Genomic DNA, 21,764 nt, shown 5'->3' on the forward strand with positions numbered 1-21,764 from the left:
CCACAGGATGAGGACAGGAAGCCTTCATTTAATCCCCTTCACATCTCACTCAAAATATTATTGCCGACAGTGTAGAGAGAGATTAACTCTTGTGTCCACACTCTACTGTCCCTGCCCTGGGAGTGTGTGACAGGACAGTTTGGAGGGAACTTCGCTCTGTCTAAACTGTACTGTCCCTGCCCTGGGAGTGTGAGACGGGATGGTGTGGAGAAAGATTAACCCTGTGTCTAACCCGTACTGCCCTGGGAGTGTGTGACGGGACGGTGCGGAGGGAGCTTCACTCTGCACCAAATGCACTTCCAGTCAACATCCTGAGACATTGCGATGACTCGCGCTGTGGTATTTCACTGCGCGGTCCCACAGCGCTGCCCAAGCCCCTTCCCCCCCCGCGTGGTCCCACAACAACCCCCCTCCCCCCCAGCGTACAGCCTCCACCCCCTCCCACAGCCCCCACCCCTACCTGCTCGTATTTCTCCAGCTCTGTGTGGTAGATCTGCCGGATCTGGGCCAGCTTCGCCCGGTAGTCGGAGTGCTCGATGGAGTTGTCGGGGGAGACGCCGCCCGAGGCAGCCGCCGCCGCCGCGGCTGCCGCTGAGCCACCCCCCTTCTCCGGTCCGGCCACGCCCTCCGCCAGCAGCATGTTGTCCAGCCGCATCAGCTGGGGGTCCACTGGCTCCTCCTCCTGGCTGCTGCGGATGCTCAGGCCTGGAACGGACAGCGGGCGGGTCAGATCATCTCTGTCGGGACCCCCCCCTTCAACCCCTGCCCCTCCATGCCCCCCTGCCCCAAACGTAACCACCCGAGCAGTCAGCGTCCATCTCGACCTGCGCTAAAAGGCGGGACACCTTGTGTATCACAAGGGGCTCAGGACGTGTCGGATGCTCGGACAATCCAGCATCCGATTGTTCCAAAATCCCGATGGTCCGGCAGCCGGCTCATGCTCCAGAACGGGAGCCGGGCCTCCCAAGTCAAGTCGAGTCTATTGTCATGTGCACACGTACGGTGAGGTACAGGTACAATGCAAAACTTGCTTGCAGCAGCATCACAGGCAGGTAGGTACAGCCAACACACAGAACATAAATTATACAAGACAGTGAAAAGAGAGAGAGAGAGAGAAACTGCAAAAACAAGACCTTGGGGCAAAAGCCAAAGACAACAAACAAAAAGACAACGGAAGCAAGTCCACGGTGGTGCCAGAGGTGGTCCGTAGTGTTCCGTTGCTGAGGTAGGGTTAGGGTTGTGCAGATTGGTTCAAGAACCTGATGCTCGAAGGGAAGTCGCTGTTCTTGAACCTGGTGGTGTGGGACTTCAGGCTTCTGTACCTCCTGCCCGATGGTAGCTGTGAGAAGAGGGCATGACCCAGATGGTGGGGGTCCTTGATGATAGATTCTACCTTCTTGAGGCAGCGCCTCAGGTAGGTGCTGTTGATGGAGGGGAGGGCTGTGCCCGTGATGGACCGGGCTATGTCCACTGCTCTCTGCAGCCTCTTGCGTTCCTGTGTGTTGGAACTGCCGTACTAGGCCACGACAAGCAAGCAAGGAGTGGGGACAGAGCGCAGCAGCGACCAGTCCAGACTGTGTGCCGGATACAGGGTTGGAGTCCACAACTCTGGGAACAAGGAATGTGGGGAGGTTTGCAGTTGGAACCATAGTCCAGAGTGCTGGTGTGTTCCCTGTTCCCTTCAAACTCACAATGCTCACCAGAAAATGTGTTATACTACTGTGCAAACTGTGCAAAGAAAGTTAATAAAAATGTATCCGGGTATGAAAAGGAGTAACGTCCAACATGCTGGAAAATCGACCAGTCCGGCACCTCCAAGGTCAGATTATCAGAGTGTCACTCCACCTCCCTGCTCTCCACACCCTCGTGAAACAAATTCTCTGCCACAATGATAGATAATTGGCAGCTAAACTGCACGCGGCAAGATCCCAGGCACAACTGGGATCATGTGACCAGGACCAAAGCACAAGGCTGGAAATGCCCAGCTGGTAAGGCAGCATCTACAGAGTCATGCCCACAGTGTCGGAAGGCAGCAGCGCGCTGGGGTAAATGGCCTCCTCCTGTGTCGTGAATTCTCCACGATTCAGTGGCCAGCACCGTCATGATGGAGTGAATGGCCTCGTCAGTGCCCAGCCTTTGCTCTGCGTCGATGAGGCTCAGGGCTTCACCCATGGAGCTAAACCAGGGTCCGATCGGTCGCTCTCTCTTGGACCCAGGGTCAGGGGCGGGGGTGGGAGGAGAGGCGAGGATTGGGGGACGTGGGGAGGTGAGGGAGGGGGAGGCGAGGGTGGGGGAGGTGAGGGGGGAGTCGAGGGCTCAGGGGAAGGGGCGAGGATGGGGGTGGGGAGAGGAGGGGTGGGGGAGGCAAGGACGGGGTGTGGAGGGAGTTGAGGACGGGGAGGTGGGGGAATTGACGGAAGGGAGGTGAGGACAGCGAGGCTAGAACAGGGGGGTGGGGGAGATGAGGACGAGGGGTGCGGGGAGGTGAGGACGGGAAGGGTGAGGGAAGTGAGGACAGGGGGTGGGAGGGGAGGTGAGGACAGAGGGTTGGGGTAGGTGAGGACAGATGGGAGGGTGTGCGGGGGGGGAGGTAGGATCCTCCCAGTGGCCTGGTCAACACCACTACCATGGTGGACCTGACCATCGATCACACTCCCTCTGTGGGAGGGTCCAGGCTCACGATCGCCTCCACTTCCCGGCATGGAGCCACCATGAATAATCCCCTACTGGAAGAGATGGTAGAGTGAAGGAGGGGGGAGTGGGAGGGGAGAGGGGAAGGGGTTTATGTCATTTCCAGGCTCCCAAACCCCTTGGAGCAGCACCTCCATCCACCACCACCTCCGCCCACCAACCCTTCATGGGATCGGCCTGTGCCTTTGGCTGTCAAGGCTCTGCCCCTGGCTGCCAACCACAGTGGCCAATGGAAGTGCCCAGTCCCCACGTTCCCCGAGACCCCCACAACAGGGCCGGACACGCCCGTGTTGGAATGTTCAAGCCCCCGCTCCATTCCGAGGAGGTTCCCTCCCCTTCCCCTTCTTTCAGGAGTGGGGGAGAGGGCTGGAATTCTCCCCAGAGGGAATTTTTTTTTTGGGGGGGAGGAAGCAAAGGAACTGGATTTATCCATGGCCTAACCTCGGGCAGCTGGGAGCTGGGACCTAGGGATGGAGGCCTGCCCAGTTTTGGGGTACTGACCCCCTTGCCCGAGGATGGGGTGAGATAGGCAGGGGACCCTGGGGGGGGGGGGGGGGGGTGGGGGAGGATGGGTGTGGGTGGGTGGTGGGCACAATGAGGCTGCACATTCCCCAACAGTGCAGCCGCTGTCACCAGGTGCAATGCATTGGGGAAGGCCGGGAGCCCGACTCCCGCACTGCTTCACTCGACACCACTCGGTGCCGTCACCATGGCGACAACCTAGCAATGACCTTTCTCCCTCCTCGTCCCGCGGAGGGACGAGTGGGGGGAGGGTTGGGAGCAGCCGCCACGGCAACACACAGGAATTCCTCGCATTTCTGCAGCGGGGGTGGCCGGGGCCTGCGAGGCTGCGGGGCCTGGTGTGGGACGGCCGAGGGAGAGGGGGGCAGCTCCTCCTCCCCTCGCCTCCCCCCTCCCCCTCTCGTCCAGTGCTGCCCCACCTCACCTCCTCAACCCTCCTCCAGACTCTCACACACTCCCTTATAGCCCCCACACGTACGGTCACCCTGATCCACCCCACACACATTCAGGCGCACACACACAAATACACTCAGGAACACACACACCCAAACACATACACATTCATACAGGCACACACACTCAGGCACACACACAAAAACACACACACACTCAGGCACATACGCACACAGAAACACACACGCTCTGGCACATACACACACACAAACTCACTCAGGCACACACACACGCTCAGACATACACACACACACATGCTCAGGCACACACAGAGTCAGGCACGCACACACGCAGGTACACACACAAGCACACTCACAGGCACAGACTCACACACTCAAACACACAATTGCACTCAATCACACAAAATCACACACACACCCACTCACACAAACACTGAAGTACATATGAACACACACTCATACACAAACTCATGAACACTCACGTACTCACACACACTCACAAACACACACACTCCCACACACACACAAATGTGCTCACACACAGAAACTCACACTCAAACACACACTCACACAAACTCAGACTCACACATTCCGCTATCCACTGCACACACACACACAAAGCTTTGATACACTGCACACCTGCCAACTGAAGGCAGAACTTGTTCGTCCAGTAACTTTACACCTCAGGAATGCTGAGGCCAAAAATAAAATCTACCTCCGCACCACCCCCCCCCCCCCACCCGCACCCACCCAACTCCAACTTGCCTCGTGCCGATCACGGCAGCACGTCAATGTCCAGTCCCCGTCCTTCCCCCAAAACCTCCCCCTCAACCTCAGGGGGCTGACTTCAGATGGGAGAGAGGGAGCAGGGTTGGTGATGCCCTCTTCTCGTTACTACCATCGGGGAGGAGGTACAGGAGCTCGAAGACCCACACTCAACGATTCAGGAACAGCTTCTTCCCCTCCCTCTGCCATCAGATTTCTGAATAGTCCATGAACCCATGAACACCTCGTTATTCCTTTTTTTTGCACTATTTACTTATTTTGTAATTTATAGTAATTTTTAGGCCTTTGCACTGTACTGCTGCCACAAAAAAACTTTCACAACATGTCAGTGATAATGAACCTGATTCTAACTCCTGTTGGAAACGTTCCTCTCAATCTCCATGCAACACCCCACGCCACCCTTCCGCAACACCCAAAAACTCTTCACCAATGTGGCCTCTGCTGGAGAAACAGCTGTCAACCTGTGCACAGCAAGATCCTGAGGCCAGTAGTGTGATCATCACCATCAACTATCTTCCCTTTAAGATATATTGATGAGAGATAATCAGCCCCAGGACACTGTGGGAGAGGGAGAATTCCTGCCAACCAATGCCGTGAACTCCTTCAGGACACGGCAGGCGGGTCCTTGGTTTAGCCTCTCATCTGAGCGAGGGTACCGCTGACACTGCAGCACTCCCCACTCCCTCCCTCCCACCGAGGTTGTCCCATGGACCCGTCCCACCACTCTGCACAACATCAGCCGATGTAGCAACAACTGAGGACAGGGCAGGGTTGAGGGGGAGGGGAGCAAGAGGGGAAGAGGTTTATGTGACTTCCAGACTCCCGACCCCCGGGAGCAATATCTCCATCCACCCTTCCCCCATGGAATCAGCCTGTGCCTTTACCAAGGCTGTACCCCGGCTGTCAACTGCTCTTGCCAATGAAAGTGCCCACCCCCCCCCCCACCCCCGACGTTCCCCGAGATGCCTTCCAACGGGTCATCCATCTCTCCCTCCTCGGGACAGGCTGCTTAATGTTTGTGTTGGCCCAGTGTTGGAAGGTTTGAGACCCAGTCTCTTTTCCAAGGAGGTCACCTCCCCCCACCCTCCCTCTTTCAGGAGTGGGGAAGTGGGCTGAAATTCCCTGGGGCTTTTTTTTGGGGAGGAGGGTGGAATCTGAAGGAACTGGATTTATCCACAGTCCTACTGCAGGCAGTCGGACGCTCGGGCCTAGGGATGTTTTCTCTGCTGTGGAGGAGACCAACTGGAGAGATGCCCTCTCTCCCTCCCTTGGTGGGACCTTTGGAGATTGGCCACCCAAGTCCACAGTCTCCTCCCTCATCCAGCCCTGGCCCTGACGCAGGCTGTGCTATTGGGAAGGAACACTGCTGCTCCTCCCCATTGCACAAAATCCTTATACTCAAGGACACATCTTGTTTCATGTAATTTACAGATGCACCATAGAGAGCATCTTATCCGGATACATCACAGCTTAGTACGGCAACTGCTCTGCCCGTGACCTCAAGAAATTGCAGAGAGTTGTGGACACAGCCCAAGCCATCATGAAACCCAGCCTCTCCTTCACTGACTCCGTCTACACTTCCCGCTGCCTCGGTAAAGCAGTCACGATAATCAAAGGCCCCTCTCACACCAGTCATTCTCTCTTCTCCCCCCTCCCATCGGGCAGAAGATACAAAAGCTTGAGAACACGTACTACAGGCCTCAAGGACAGCTTCTATCCCACTGTTATAAGACACTTGAACCTACCTCTTGTACGATAAAGATGAACATCTGATCTCTCAATCTACCTCGTCATGGCCCTTGCACCTTATTTATCTACCTGCACCGCACTTTCTCTGTAACTGTAACACTATATTCTGTATTCTGTAATTGCTTTTCCTTTGCATACCTCAATGTACTTACCTGTGGAGTGATCTGTCTTGATGGCAAGAAAAACAAAGCTTTTCACTGTATCATGGTACATGTGACGATAATAAACCAATGACCAACCTGTCCCACACTGGTTGAACCTCAAATAAAACCCCTTTAACCAGCCCAGTTAAAGACCTATGAGATGGATGATGTCAAACTCCACAACGAGCCCTGGTGAGATTTGAATCCATTAACCTTGTGCCTGACTGTAACAATCACCCCCACACCACCATCCCCCCCCACACCCAAAATCTGCCCACCCTACCGGAGGAGTCCGCTACCTCCGCAGGCAACTGTGACCAGATATCGCTACGGCAACCACGAGTGAGTCAGGCCTGCTTGCTCAGGCCTCGACAGGCCCGGTCGCCAGGCAACGAGTGATCGGGTGGAGTGAAGGGAAGGTTAGAGCTTCAAGCTGAAATAACACGGCTCTTAAGAGTTGGTATTAACCCAAATCTGGGCTGCAGCTGGAATACCGGGCAGGCAGAGAGCATGTTTAGGCAGGGAATGTGGATCCAGCTTGCAGCTACTGGGAGCGAGCTCCAGTCTGCAAGGTCCCTGCTGCATTTTAATCTGGGATCACACTTTGCCTTCTCGAACTTCAAGGCTGTTCGGGCGAGCAGGGGGGCCAAAGGTCGTTCCGTAAGCTGGCCTCCAGGAGCTCGGACTCCTTGCTGGAGTGGAGCTGTGGGACCGCAGGCTCCTGAGGAATTTATAGGCCGGTGGGGACCTTCCTCTGGAGCCAGTGTGGGTGGGAGCAGGTCCCTGTATCCAACGTTCCTTCCTCTTGAAGGTGGGGGCTGCTACGGTGAGGGGAGGGCTTGGCGGGGCTTGGGTCGGGGGTGGGGGGGAAGGAGACTGCAGCCTGCTGGAGCAGCTTCTGCTTGTTGTCACCCCTAATCCTCCCCTCTGCCTCTCAAGGCTGCTGGCTGCTCCCACCTCTCCCATCACTGTCCTGGTCCCCTCTCCCCTAAGTGACCTCTGTCCCGAGCACCTCCCCCTCAATGACCTGTCCCGGGCACCTCCCCCTCACTGTCCCGGACCCCTCTCCTCACTGTCCCAAGTGCCTCTCTCGTCAATGAACTTTCCCTGAGGGCTGGATGTGGGGGAGCATTTAGAACCAGGGGTCAGTGTTTTGAAAATAGGGGGGTGACCCTAAACTTAGGAGAGAGAGGAGATGACATTTTTTCTCCTGAGGGGGTTTGTATTTGTGTAAAGTGTTGGAATCAGTGGAGGTTTATGGATGGGATGAGAGGGGAGGGAGTTTGGACAGTCCGGGATTGTGCCTTCTGGAGGTTTGAGGTGTAAGAGGGAACGTGATTCGTACAAGATCTTGAGGTGTGTTTGTGTGTCTGCCTGAGTGCATGTGTGCCTGAATGTGTGTGTGTGTGTGTGTGTGTGTGTGTGTGTGTGTGTGTGTGTGTGTGTGTGTGTGTGTGTGTGCGCGCGCGCGCGAGCGCGCATGCGCCTGCCCAAGTGTGTGTGTCTGTGCCTGAATGTGTGTGTGTGTGTGTGCCGGGAGAATCTAGAACAGGGGTCACTGTTCAAAAATACTTAAGATGGTATTGAGGCAATTTTTTTTCCCTCTCGGACAGTGGAGAGTCCTTGTAACTCTGTTCCTCAAAGGACGGTGGATGAGGGCAGTGGTGGAGAGAGTCTTGAAAAGCAAGAGGCAAAGATTCAACACAAGAGCCCTGTTTGTAAAATACTTAGTTTGCTGGCTCCCGTACTTCAATACAATTTCTCGTATTTCTTAACGGCATAGAAGGAGGCCACTTGGCCCCAACAACCCACGGAGCAATCCCATCCCCTCCACTTATCTCCCTCTAACCTATTCTCCCTCAGATTGCGAGTAGCTCCCCTCAATTCTCCCACTGCCCACCCACAAACTCAGGGCAATCAACAGCCAAGTAACCCACACCAAGCCCCGCAGGTCTTCAAACTCTTTGTTTAAGGATGGGGCAGAGTAACCTCTAAAGCATGTGTAGCTGGCACCGGTGAACAACGAGGGGGTTGAGTGCTGTGTGTGACGGAGATTACCAGTACGTCATGGGCAGGGATAGAAAACAATCAAAAAAACTCCTGGAGTTGCAACATACAGCACGGAAACAGGCCCTCAGTTCACCGAGTCCGTGCGTCAATCACTCATGCACACTAATCCCATTTTATTTTGCCGCCCCCTTTCCCACCAATTCCCCCCCAGATTCTACCACTCACCTGCACACTAGGGGGACTTTACAGTGGCCAATTAATCTGCCAAACCCCACGTTCTTGTGGAAACCGGGGCACCCAGGATGCATAGAATAGACGTGATCGTACTGAATGGCGGGGTAGGTTTCAGGGGCCGAGTGGCCTACTCCTGCTCCTACTTTCCTGTGTTCAGGGTGAGCAGAGAGGGGGCGGAGGGCCGGAGGAGGTGACGGAGACAGGGAGGGGCCAGACCAGTGGGAGGTTTTAAACGTGGGTGGGGGGGCGGTGGGGTCTGTTTATTGAAGTACAGAGGGGAGGGTACAGGAGAGGAGGTGGTCCTGGACAGTAGACCACCACATTGGACCAGCCCACAGCCATGCCAACCACTCGAGCCCTGCCCCCAGGACAACAGAGCGGCCGCAGAATGAACTGGAGACTTCCCTCAGCTCGACCCTGAGTCTTGCCCTCCCCGATCTCTCCAAACCTAATCAACAAGGCGGGATTCCCACACTGCCAAGCCCTTGACAGCTCACATTGATTAAAGATCGTGTTAAATGTGGGATCCAGCACGCTGGCAACCTCCAGTGAGCGATATACTGTCAAACATGTTTAAAATTACACCCATCACAGGGAACTCACACATTACTTGTGCTGAGGAATGAAATTATATCACTCTGGGGGTGCTGTAAAGAGGCAATGAGTGACTTGTGAGCTGTCTGTTTTATTGGGCTGCCGTTTAAAGCTGTAATGCATTACAGTTACCCTGTTCCCTGCACCCAGCCACACAGAACAAGCCAGACGCTTCCCTCATCGCGATGGAGAGTGGGAGTAGGCTCCAGGATTGCCACTGGTCATCCCCGACCTTATCCAGGAGGGTTGCAACATCACCAGGAGCGCCCGCCGGTGCGCGTAGCCGTGGTGGCGTCCTGCGGGAGCGCAATCGGGGCGGAGGTCGTCCCACTACGCACGCCGAGGGGGTTCACCGAGACTTCCTGAGGAATAGTGGCAGCTTTCCCCACCGGCTCCCGGGAATACCAGTTCTGCCACACATCAAAGTGGGGAAGCAACATTTGGGAAGGGGGCGGTGGGGGGGTGGCGCAGTGGTGTAGCTTGTAGAACCTGGCTCCAGGGGCCAGGGTTCAATCCCAAACATGGGTGCTGTCTGTGCGGAGTTTGCACGTTCTCCCTGTGACCGCATGGGTTTCATAAAGAGTCATGGAGAGATACAGGGCGGGAACGGGCCCTTCCACCCAACGAGTCCGTGCCGACATCACCCACCCATTTATGCCAACCCTACACTGATCCCATTTTGTTCTCCCCACATTCCCACAGTCTGCCCCTCATCTACATGCTGGGGGCAATTCACTGGGGGCAATTCACAGTGGACAATTAACCCGCCAATCCGCAAGTCTTTGGGATGTGGGAGGAAACCGGGAGCACCCGGGGGGGGAAACCCACCCGGTCACAGGGAGAAGGTGCAAACTCCACACGCACAGACAGCGCCAGAGGTCGGGATCGAACCCGGGTCTCCGGAGCTGGGAGGCAGCAAGCCCAGCGTTTATTGCCCATCCCGGACAGCCCATGAGCCCAGTTGCCTGTTGGACCTCTCCAGGGTCAGGGGTCAGGCACAGGCCCATCCGGGTAAGGAACGGGACAGCCCGCTCCTGGTGACACCCCCTCACCAGGAATTCCACTGACTCCCACTCACGTCTCCCACTGTGTGATCCCCTCAGCTCGAGAGACAGGAGCGGGAGAGGCCATTCGGCCCTTCCAGTCTCTCCCACCATTCGACAGCTTCATGGCTGATCTGCCACCTCCGCATCGTTTACCTGCGCTCCCCCCAATGTGCCACCCACCTCTCTGGGTGCTCCGGATCCCCCCCACATCCCAAAGACGTGCCGGTCGGCAGGCTAACTGGCCACAGTAAATTGTCGCTGGGGGGTGGTGCTGAGGGGGTACAACCTTGTGGGGGGCGGCGGGGGGGAGTCGATGGGAATGTGGGGAGAATAAAATGGGACTGGTGTAAGTTGCTGGTTGGCACGGACCTGGTGGGCCTGTTTCCATGCAGTGTGACTCCATATCTACGACTGCATAGTGACCACAGGGCCGCTGTTTACTTTCGGCGGGGATGGGAGCGTCACCCACAAGGTGGATGAGAGGTGGGATGTTTTTCACTGGAACTCTCTCCCTCAGTGAGTGGTGGGAACAGTCTTTAGGACAGAGGTGGACAGATGCTTGATAAGCAAGGGGGGGTGAAAGGTTGCCAGGCAGGTAAAGCGGGATTGCAGTGTCAAGGTTACAATCAGATAGTTCACGGAACAGTGAAGCAGGTCGTGGGGCTAAATGCCTTCCTCCAGCTCCTAACTTTGACGTCCTGTAAGGTGACAGAGAGCGGTGGGTGCCTGGAACACGCTGCCAGGGGAGGTGGTGGAAGCAGATACGACAGCAACACTGAAGAGGCATCTGCACAGGAACGTGAACAAGCTGAGGATGGAGGGATACAGACCACGTGCAGGCAGATGTACAATTTAAATTGGTATTGGTATTGGTTTATCATTGTCACTTGTACCGAGGTACAGTGAAAAACTTGTCTTACGTACCAATCGTACAGGTCAATTCATTACACAGTGCAGTTACATTGAGTTATTACTCAGTGCATTGATGTAGTGCAGGTAAAAACAATAACAGTACAGAGTAAAGTGTCACAGCTACAGAGAAAGTGCAATGCAGTAAGGTGCAGGGTCACAACAAGGTGGATCGTGAAGTCATCTCATTATATAAGGGAACCGTTCAATAGTCTTATCACAGTGGGGTAGAAGCTGTCCTTAAGTCTGGTGGTACGTGCCCTCAGGCTCCTGTATCTTCTACCCAATGGAAGAGGAGAAAAGAGAGAATGACCTGGGTGTTTCACAGTCGGCACAGACATTGGGGCCTGTTCCTGTGCAGGCAGCACTGACCCCACCACCCTCCCCACACCCCCCAACCCCCCTCCCCCACCCCTGGGCAGTGAGGGTCCCCTCTCCGTCAGCCCTCCCTATCCGCAGATCACTGCCCCGGTGCCACTGGTGAGGTGGGACAGGAAGGGGCTTGTGTTTTGGGGAAGCGTCCAGCTGCCAGGCACAGGGACGCGGACCCCAGCAGCTCTCGAGCGCGAGCCAGTGCAGCTCCTCGATGCACCCGCTAACAATAAACGAATGCAAAGTCAGCAGAAAGCAACGATGCAGGATCTCAAAATCCAGGTCAAACTCGGGACAAACAAAACCCAAGGATCCCATTGCTAATGTATGCAGAAATGAATTTAAAAATAACACCAAAGGATTTGTTCGAGGTGACAGATAAGCTGGATGATAAACAGCAACAGGCCACTCAAAGCCTCCAACCTGTTTCACCATTCTGTCGGACTGCAAGATCAAATCCATTCCCACCTCAGTGACATCTCAGCCCTCGGTTACCAGGCACCTCCCCACCTCTGCCTTATTCTACGACTCTGCTCCCACTGCTTTCCAAAGACTCACCGCCCTGGGAGAGAGGAAACTTTGCCTCATCTTTGTGGGCAACCCTATTGGGTGCAGTTCTGGTGGCCCCCATTGCAGGAAAGATGTGGAGCCTTTGGAGAGGGCACAGAAGAGGTTCACCAGGATGCTGCCTGGATTGGAGAGTATTGGCTATAGGTTGGACAAACTTGGACTTTCTCTAGAACAGCAGCGGATGAGCGGAGACCTGATAGAAGCCTATAAAATTATGCAAGGTGTAATTAGGGTGGACAGTGAGAGTCTTTTATCCCCAGGGTGGAAATGTCAAACACCAGAAGGCATAGCTTTAAGGTGAGGGGTGGAAGGAAGTATTTAAGAAGCATTTAGCCAGACACATGAACAGGCAGGGAATGGAGGGATATCGACCCATGTGCAGGCAGATGTGAAGTTTGAATTGGTATCATGGTCGGCACAGATATTGTGGGCTGAAGGGCCTGTTCCTGCGCTGTACTGCTCTATGACCTCTTGTTTTTAAACACGTTCTAGGTTCCTCCATATCACCATGTCAAGATCCCTCAGCAGACTGGGGAAAAACCTTGATCTCCAGCCCTGGGTTAATCATTGGTGCCAGGCTTCCCACAGCTCCAGGATTCCCCCACTCCCTCTCTCCCTCCATCTGGCCCCTCCTCTCCTCCTTCACACGCTCATTAACCCCGTCATGTTCCCCAAGTTACTGCTCACCAGCCCTGATGTTGCCTGCCTGGACCCAGCGTGGGTCCCTCCCTGACCGGGCTCCTCCGATGAACTTTGGGAAGATGGAGGCTGCGTTTCTTTGGGATGTGACTTTTGTTGTGGTCTGGGCAGAGGTCGAAGGTAGGGCGGGGCCACAGGTGACAAGGTGGGGGGGGGGGGAGGTGGGGTTCAACCAGTTGAGTGGGGTCAGGACCACCTCGTGTGGAGATGGAGGGTCATGACAGAACAAGGCCAATGCAGAAGGTTGGTTAAAGACACCATAACAACACCCAGCTGGGGGAGGGGGATGGGGAAGGGAGAGAGGTGGTGGGGGAGAGGGGTGGTGGGGGAGAGGGGGTAATGGGGGAGAAGGGTGGTGGGGAGAGGGATGGTGGGGAGAGGGATGGTGGGTGGAGGGATGGTGGGGGAGAGGGATAGTGGGGGAGAGGGGTGGTGGGGGAGAGGGGTGGTGGGGGAGAGGGGTGGTGGGGGAGAGAGAAGAGGTGGGGAGAGGGTAGAGTGGGAGAAAGAAAGAAGAGAGACAGAAGGAGAGAGCAAGCGAAGAAAGAGAGCATGAGACTGACAGAGCGGTGCACTTGTGAGAGGAGGGCACAGAGGGGGAGAGGAGGGGGGGTGAGAGAATGAATGGGGAGAGAAAGGGGTGGGGAGAAGGGGGGGATGGGAGGGATGAGGAGAGAAAATGGTTAGAGATGGTGGGGTGGGGGAAGGAGGGAGGGGGAGAAGGGAATGCAAAGATCCCACAGCACCAGCCGAAAGCAGAGGTAGGAGGTACCTCTGGCCAATATTAATTCCTCAATCCCATCATTGCTGTTTGTGGGAGCTTGCTGTGCATTATTTTTTCTTTTATTAACTTTTCACCGTCTGGTTGTCCCTGACAAGGCTAGCATTTGTCACCCATCCCTAACTGCCCCCAAGAAGGTGAGGGGGTGTGAGCTGCCCCCTGGAACCGCTGTGGTCCTTCTGGTGAAGGTGCTCCCGCAGTGCTGTTGGGGAGGGATTTCCGGGATTGAGACCCAGTGACAGTGAAGGAACGGCGATATATTTAGAAGTCCAGGGTGGTGGGGGTGACTTGAAGGGGAAGCTGCAGGCGGTGGTGATCCCCGGCGCCGGCTGTCCTTGCCCTGCTTGGAGGGAGAGGTGGCAGGGTTGGGAGGTGCTGTGCGAGTCGCCTGGGCAGGTGACTGCAGTGCGTTTTGTAGATGGTGTACACTGAGGCCGCTGGCGGAGGGAGGGACTGTTCAGGGTGGCAGGTGGGGAGCCATTGGGACAGGCTGCCCTGCCCCGGATGGCGACGAGCTCCTCCAGAGTTGACAGAGCTGCACTCACCCAGGCGGGCGCTCCTGACCTCCAACCTGTCCTACCCTGAACCAGCGACCACCTCAGTACGTCCCATCTCAACATCCCAACCCGGAAAAGTGTGAAGTGATAGACTTTGGGAGATCTAATTCCAAGGCAGAATACAAGGTTAATGGCAGGACTCTTAGCAGTGTGGAGGAATAGAGGGATCTTGGGGTCCACATCCATAGATCCCTCAAGGTTGCCGCGCAGGTTGATAGGGTTGTTAAGAAGGCGCATGGAGTGTTGGCCTTCATTAGTCGGGGTATTGAAATCAAGAGCTGCAAGGTGATGTTGCAACTCTATAGAACTCTGGTCAGACCACACTTGGAGTATTGGGTTCAGTTCTTACTATAGGAAAGATGTGGAAGCTTTAGAGAGGGTGCAGAGGAGATTTACCAGTATGTTGCCTGGAGTGGAGAGCATGTCTCATGAGGAAAGGTTGGGCGAGCTCGGGCTTTTCTCTTTGGAGAGAAGGAGGATGAGAAGTGACTTGATAGAGGTGTACAAGATGATAAGAGGCATAGATCGAGTGGACAGTCAGAGACTTTTTCCCAGTGCGACGATGGTTAACATAAGGGGACATAATTTTAAGGCAATTGAAGGAAGATATATGTCTGGGGTAAGCTTTTTTTTACACAGAGAGTGGTGGGTGCGTGGAACTCACTGCCTGCAGAGGTTGTGGGGGCAGGTACGTTAGGGATATTTAAGAGACTCTTAGATAGACACATGAATGATAGAAAAATAGGGGGCTATGTGGGAGGGAAGGGTTAGATAGATCTTAGAGCAGGATAAAATGTCGGCACAACATGGTGGGCCGAAGGGCCTGTACTGTGCTGTAGTGTTCTATGCTCTATGTTCCTTCTTCTGTCAAAAGATCCTTCCATCTGCCTACTCTCAGGCCAACCCCAGTGCTGAACAAAGGCACCGATCTCACACAGGACGGAGGCTTCGACCGGTAGCTCCACAGGTCAAGGGGCATCAAGCTTCCCACTTGGGACCCTCCCCATTTTACACCCCACTTCTCCCTCCTACCCCCCCCCTTTCCCAACCTTCACAACAGTACAACCAAGTGTGTCCCGTCCCCTTTGAAACACCCAGCCCCCTCCTCTGGTAGTCCACATACAATGATCCTACCCCGTCCCTTCCGATTCCCCCTCACGCCCCTCCCCTCTCTGTCCCGGCACCCAAAAACCCTGCACTCAGTTCGGACGAGAGCAGGAACCTGGTTGCTGGGATAAGCCCACGGGCTCTCCCAGTGGACTGTGTCCCAGGATATCCCATGGGATGACTTTACGGATATATAAAAAAAATCCCATCCTGTGGGAAAGGCACAGCTTCCCTCCCGGGAAAAGTTAGCAGAACAAACAAGAGTTTGACCCGATCCAAGCAGCACATCAATCGCAGACTGACGCGCATGCAGGGAGACATTGCTCATACTCACTCCCACAGCCACCGGCTGGCTCCGTGGGGGAACAGTGCGCGGCTCTGTGCTGCCGTTCCCGAAATCCTGCAACGTCCCAGTTCCAATCCCAGCTGAGCGGCTCCGGGATTGAATTCAATTAAAGTTCTTTTTAAGGCCAGTCAGCCCATCAAATCTGCTCCGATGCGCCACAAAGCAACGAAACCTAACCAGCTCCTGAAAGGGTGCGGCGCAGCGGTAGTGCTGCTACCTCACAGCTCCAGCAGGCGGGTTCGATCCTGACCACCAGCACAGTCTGTGGGGAGTTTGCACGTTTTCCCTGTGACAGCATTGGTTCCCCCCCAAACCCCACCCCCGCGAGCTCTGGTTTCCTCCCATGTCCCGAAGACAGGCAGGCTGGAGGGTTAAATGGCTGCTGTAAATTGCCCCTCGTGGTGGGAATGTGGGGAGAGTAGGTTACAGGGAAAATTAGTGGGGAATGGGATTGCTCTGTGAGCTGGCATAGAGTCAACGGGCCAAATGGCCTCCTTCTGTATGAAAAGGAAATATTACCCAGCAGGGCTGACACCAAGAGGGATTCAGTGTTTGAGGAACACTGTCACCAAAGACACTTGCAAATTTCTACAGATGTACAGTGGAGAGCATTCTGACTGGCTGCATCACTGCCTGGTATGGAGGCTCCAATGTGCAGGATTGCAAGAGGCTGCAAAGGGTTGTAGACTCAGCCAGCTCCATCACGGACACAACCCTCCCCACCATCAAGGACATCTTCAGGAGGCGGTGCCTCAAGGTGGCATCCATCACTAAGGACCCTCACCATGCAGGACACGTCCTCTTCACGTTACTACCATCAGGGCGGAGGTACAGGAGCCTGAAGACCCACACTCAACATTTCAGGAACAGCTTCTTCCTTTCTGCCATCAGATCTCGAACGGTCCATGAACACCACCTCATTATTCCTTGTTTGCACTACTTATTTATTTTTGCAAGTTATAGTAATTTTTAGGTCTTTCATTGGCGCCAGAAGTGTGATGACACTCGCGGGCTGCCCCCAGAACACTCTACGTAAAAGATGCATTCCACTGTGTGTTTTGATGTACATGTGACTAATAAAGAGATCTTATCCTGTCGCTGTACTGCTGCCGCAAAACAACAGACTTCACGACATATGTCAGTGATAATAAACCTGATTCTGATCCCACACACAGGCACCGAGACTCAACTAGACCAGCCACATAAGTACTGTCATTTCAAGTGCAGGTCAGAGGCTGGGTATCCTGTGGTGATTGACTCCCCTCCTGACACCCCAAGGCCTTTCTACCAACTACAAGGCACAGGTCAGGAGTGTGACTGAACACTCTCCACTGGCCTGCACGAGAGCAGCTCCAGCAACTCTCCAGGAGCTCGACACCAACCAGGAGAAAGCAGCCGCTAAATCGGCTCCCCATCCACTACCCTCAACGCTCCCTCCCTCCCTCCCTCCACCCACTGGCTGCAGTGCGTGCTATCTGCAAAAGGCACCGCGTCACTCGCCCTTGCTACTATGACAGCACCTCCCAAAACCACTCTCTCTAACACCAAGAAGAACAAGGGCAGCCCTCAGGGGATCGCGTGTGTTGTGGATGGTGAGAACGCATTTCTTCTCTGAAGTGTTGCGTGCGCACTTAGCGGGTGTTAGCATTATCTTGCTGCAGTTATGTAGATGCTTAGTTTGTTCCTTCTCTTTCTGTATTGTAGCGTTTTGACACTGGTTGTCCTTTTGCAGTGTTTTTAGCTAATATTAAAATTTTTTAGTTTATATTAAAAAAAAGGACAAGGGCAGAAAGTGCACAGGAACACCACCATCCCCCCACCCCCCCCCCCCCCCCCCCCCCAACTGCACACCATCCTGACTGGGAAATCTATCACCAGTACTTCACTGGGTCTCAACCCTGGGACGCCCTCCCCAACAGCACTATGGGAGCACCTCCACCAGAAGTACTGCAGCGGTTTGAGAAGGGGGCTCAGCCCCAACTTCTGAAGGAGCAGTTGGGGATGGGCAGTAAATGCTGAACGAGACCCTGAAGAAATGGAAGGAAGAAGCTCCCAGCTGCTCTCCTTGGAGTTTGCCAGGCAGCAAGTGACATGAAATTCCATGTCCACCTCACCTCCCCGGAGCTCGGTCAACCGTCGAACGTCAGACTGGGGAATTCTGGGTTAGATTGACGAGAACAGTTTGCAACCCTCCACTCCCCCGAAGCAGTCTCAGGGGCCTCTTCCAAGTGTGGGAACTTTGCAGTGAAGGATTTGCAGCAGGACAGGGCATAGCGCTGTCCTCGCTTGACAACGCACCCAAGTCACGCACAATACTTGCCATGGAGTTGGGAATCAGACACACCGTTCCAGTGGGATGGAACTAGCTGCCGAGTTGGGGGTGGGGGGGTGGGATGGAATTGCTCCATGAGCTAGCATTGTCTCGATGGGCTGAATGTCCTCCTCCTTATGTCCTAAGCATAGAGATGGGCCCTTTAGCCCAACACGTCCATGCCAAGCCATCTACACGAATCCCATTTGCCCACATTAGGACATTACCCTTCCCTGCCTTGTCTATTTAAATGTCTGTCTAAATGCTTCTCAGACGTAGTGATTGGGTCTGATGTGAGAATCCTGCACTTGCAAACAGCACAACCCAGAGATAAAAACCAGTCTTTCCACCAAGAAACAGGATTGCCCAGTTTCTGTCATCAAACCTCTGATTGTCTCACAGCAGCCATTTCAGAGAGAGGCCTACCAGTTTCCCAGCTTCCAGGGAAGGACGCTCCACTCTGGAATCTACTAAAATGCACGCCTCCTTCTACCCAACTCTCCTCCCCAAAGTAAGTTCAGGTCTACCCTACCCCCGGAGGAAATGTTCATGTGCCTTGACGTGTTCAAGCACTGTGGTCGACTCCCTGTTAGACTGGCACCTTCCCTGAGTGCGGCGGTGAGGCCACACCTGGAGTACCGTGCACGGCTTTGCTCCTCTTATTTAAGAAAGGACATAAAGGCATTGGAGACCATCCAGAAGAGATTCACTGGGCTTATTCCTGGGATGAGAGGGTTGTCCTATCACCAGCAGCTAAAGAAATTAGATCTACCTACCTTGGAGTTTAGAATAATGTGAGAGGGTGAAAGTTCAAAAGAGATGTGCGGGGCAAGTTTTTATTTTTACGCAGAGAGCAGTAGGTGCCTGGAATGTGCTGCCAGGGGTGGTGGTGGTGGAGGCAGATACGACAGAGGCTTTTAAGAGACTCTTAGATTGGCACATGGATGTGCAGCGAATGGAGGGATATAAACAAAGCAGAAGGGATTAAGTATCATTAGCTTAATTAGTTCGGAACAACATTGTGGGCTGAAGGGCCTGTTCCTGTGCTGTACTATTCTATGTTCTAATAAGGAGAAATTGTATAAGCTACTGAGGGGCAAATGGCAGGGGAGATGTCGAGATATTTTCACTAGACAGAAAGTCTCAAACGAGGGGACACAGTTACAACTTTAGGGGACGGTCGCTTAGATCTGAGGTGGGTAGGAACCTCACGCAGAGGGTGGGGAATCTGTGGAATTCTCTGCCTCAGAGGGATGTGGTCGGTAGATCATTGGGGGTATCTTATAGCTGATGAATTTTCGAAAGATCTGGGAATTGAAGGCTGTGGGGAACTGGAGGATCTGAGGCCCAGGGGAGATCAGCCATGATCATATTGAATGGCAAGGCAGGAGGGGCCGAGTGGCCTTCTCCTGTTCTGCTTTCCCTGTGATCTTACGTCCTCCCACCCCTGGGCTTATTCCAGCTGCTCCCTCAGTGAGGACAACACTTTTCCCAGGTGGGTGACTGTTCCTGATCTGACCAGCTAACTTGCCCCCGGGTGGTGGGGAACAGAGGCACGGGGGTTCTGTGACCCTCCACTCAACCCCACCTTCCATCCCAAGCACCCAGCACCCTTTGTCCTGGGGAACTGGGAGCAATAGTAGGCCATTCAGCCCTTTCAGACTGTCCCACCCTTCACCAGGATGATGGTTGACAGTCCTCAGCACTAACCCCAAAAACCTTAACATCCAGAAATCTATTCACCTCAGGTTTGAATTAATTCACTGACCGAACGTGTAGGGTAGCAAATTCCAAAGATTAACCCCAAACTCCAAGACCTAAACTCAACACCTCCCTCAAACTGAATCCTTGACTTTCTAACAAACAGACCTCAATCAGTGAGGATAGGCAGCAATACCTCCAGCACGATTATCCTCAACACTGGTGCCCCACAAAGCTGTGTCCTCAGCCCTCTACTCTACTCCCTGTACACTCATGACTGTGTGGCCAGATTCTGCTCTAACTCCATCTACAAGTTTGCAGACGATACCACCGTTGTAGGCCGCATCTCAAACAGCAATGAGTTGGAGTACAGGAAGGAGATAGAGAGCTTAGTGGAATGGTGTCATGACAACAACCTTTCCCTCAATGTCAACAAAAGAGCTGGTCATTGACTTCAGGAAAGGGGGCAGTGTACATGCACCTGTCTACATCAATGGTGCTGAGGTCGAGAGGGTTGAGAGCTTCAAGTTCATAGGAGTGAACATCACCAACAGCCTGTCCTGGTCAAATCACACAGATGCCATTGCCAAGAAAGCTCACCAGCGCCTCTACTGCCTCAGGAGGCTAAAGAAATTTGGTTTGTCCCCTTTGACTCTCACCAACTTTTACCGATGCACCATAGAAAGCATCCTATCTGGATGTATCACAGCTTGGTACGGCAACTGCTCTGCCCAGGACCGCAAGAAACTGCAGAGAGTTGTGGATGCAGCCCAGCGCATCACTGACACCAGCCTCCCCTCCTTGGACTCTGTCTTTACCTCTTGCTGTCTTTGTGAAGCAGCTAGCATAATCAAAGACCCCACCCACCTGGGACATCCTCTCTTCTCGCCTCTTCCATCGGGTAGAAGATACAGGAGCCTGAAGGCACCACCACCAGACTTAAGGACAGCTTCTACCCCACTGTGATAAGACACGGTTCCCTTATACAATGAGATGGACTCTGATCTCATGATCTATCTTGTTGTGACCTCGCACCTTATTGCACTGCACTTTCTCTGTAGCTGTGACACTTTACTCTGTACTGTTATTGTTTTTACCTGTACTACATCAATACAGTCTGTACTAACTCAATGTAACTGCACCGTGTAATGAATTGACCTGTACGATCGGTTTGTAAGACAAGTTTTTCACTGTACCTCGGTACAAGTGACAATAATAAACCAATACCAAATACCCCACCGCCCCTTGTTGAGTGAAGGAATTTCTCCCGATCTGTCGCAAGCAACCTCCCCCTTACTCTGAGACTGGGACCACGAGTCCTAGACCCCACCGCTAGGGAAAACGTCCAGTCTGCCGAGCCCTGTAAGTGTCAATGAAATCTCCTGAACACTCGAGGGCACCATCCTGGTCCACTCAATCCCTCCTGAAGGCGCAAACCCACTGTCCCTGGAACCTGTCTGGTGAATCTCCATGGTTCCCCTCTCTCCCCTTCTCTCAGTATTTCTCTCTCACCCCCTCTCTCCTGTGCTCTCACCCCCAGGCAGGCACGTTAGTGCATGGGCAGGCACAGTAGTGTAGTGGTTAGCGTAACACTTTACAGTGCCAGCGACCTGGGTTCAATTCCAGCTGCTGTCTGTAAGGAGTTTGTACGTTCTCCCCGTGTCTGCATGGGTTTCCTCCAGGTGCTCCGGTTTCCTCCCACATTCCAAAAAAAACGTACAGGTTAGGAAGTTGTGGGTGTGCTATGTTGGCGCCGGAAGCGTGGCGACACTTGCGGGCTGCCCCCAGAACACTCTACGCAAAAAGATACATTTCACTGTGTGTTTCAATGTACACGTGACTAATAAAGCTATCTTATCTTATCTCCCTCCCTCTCCCTTCCCCTCTGCCCCCTCATCCCTCCTCTCCTGTAGCCTCAAAGCCCTCCCACAATGGGTTCACTCCTTGGCACCTGCCCAAATCTAACCTGTCTCATCACGAGGGGGCCTTAACCTCAGTGGCCTGGCCTCCTAAGCTCCAGAACTAACATCCCCCACGCCCTCCCTCTGCACCTCTCTGAGTGAGGTTTGTCTCCCAGTCTAACACCTCCTCCTGGGGGATGGTGTCAAGTTGCGTCTAATGAGCCTTCTGGATGTACCAAGGGGATGATTTGGTGATTTGTGCCGTGGAAGGGAGACTCTGAACACCCGATGGTTTGCCAAGGACGTAATGCGTTTCACATCG

General features: G+C 54.1%; 1 protein-coding gene across 4 annotated transcripts in view; it reads right to left on the reverse strand.

Moving 5' to 3' along the window:
• LOC127585784 (pre-B-cell leukemia transcription factor 2-like) overlaps positions 1-21,764 on the reverse strand; it is a 55,557-nt gene that overhangs the window by 23,564 nt on the left and 10,229 nt on the right. For all 4 annotated transcript variants that reach the window (XM_052043476.1, XM_052043473.1, XM_052043477.1 and 1 more), the window contains exon 3: positions 461-705. In XM_052043476.1, the coding sequence (XP_051899436.1) occupies positions 461-705 (245 nt within the window). The remainder of the gene's footprint in view (positions 1-460; positions 706-21,764) is intronic.

The sequence above is a fragment of the Pristis pectinata genome, chromosome 34 (genome assembly GCF_009764475.1).
Source record: "Pristis pectinata isolate sPriPec2 chromosome 34, sPriPec2.1.pri, whole genome shotgun sequence".
Taxonomy (NCBI): Eukaryota; Metazoa; Chordata; class Chondrichthyes; order Rhinopristiformes; family Pristidae; genus Pristis; species Pristis pectinata.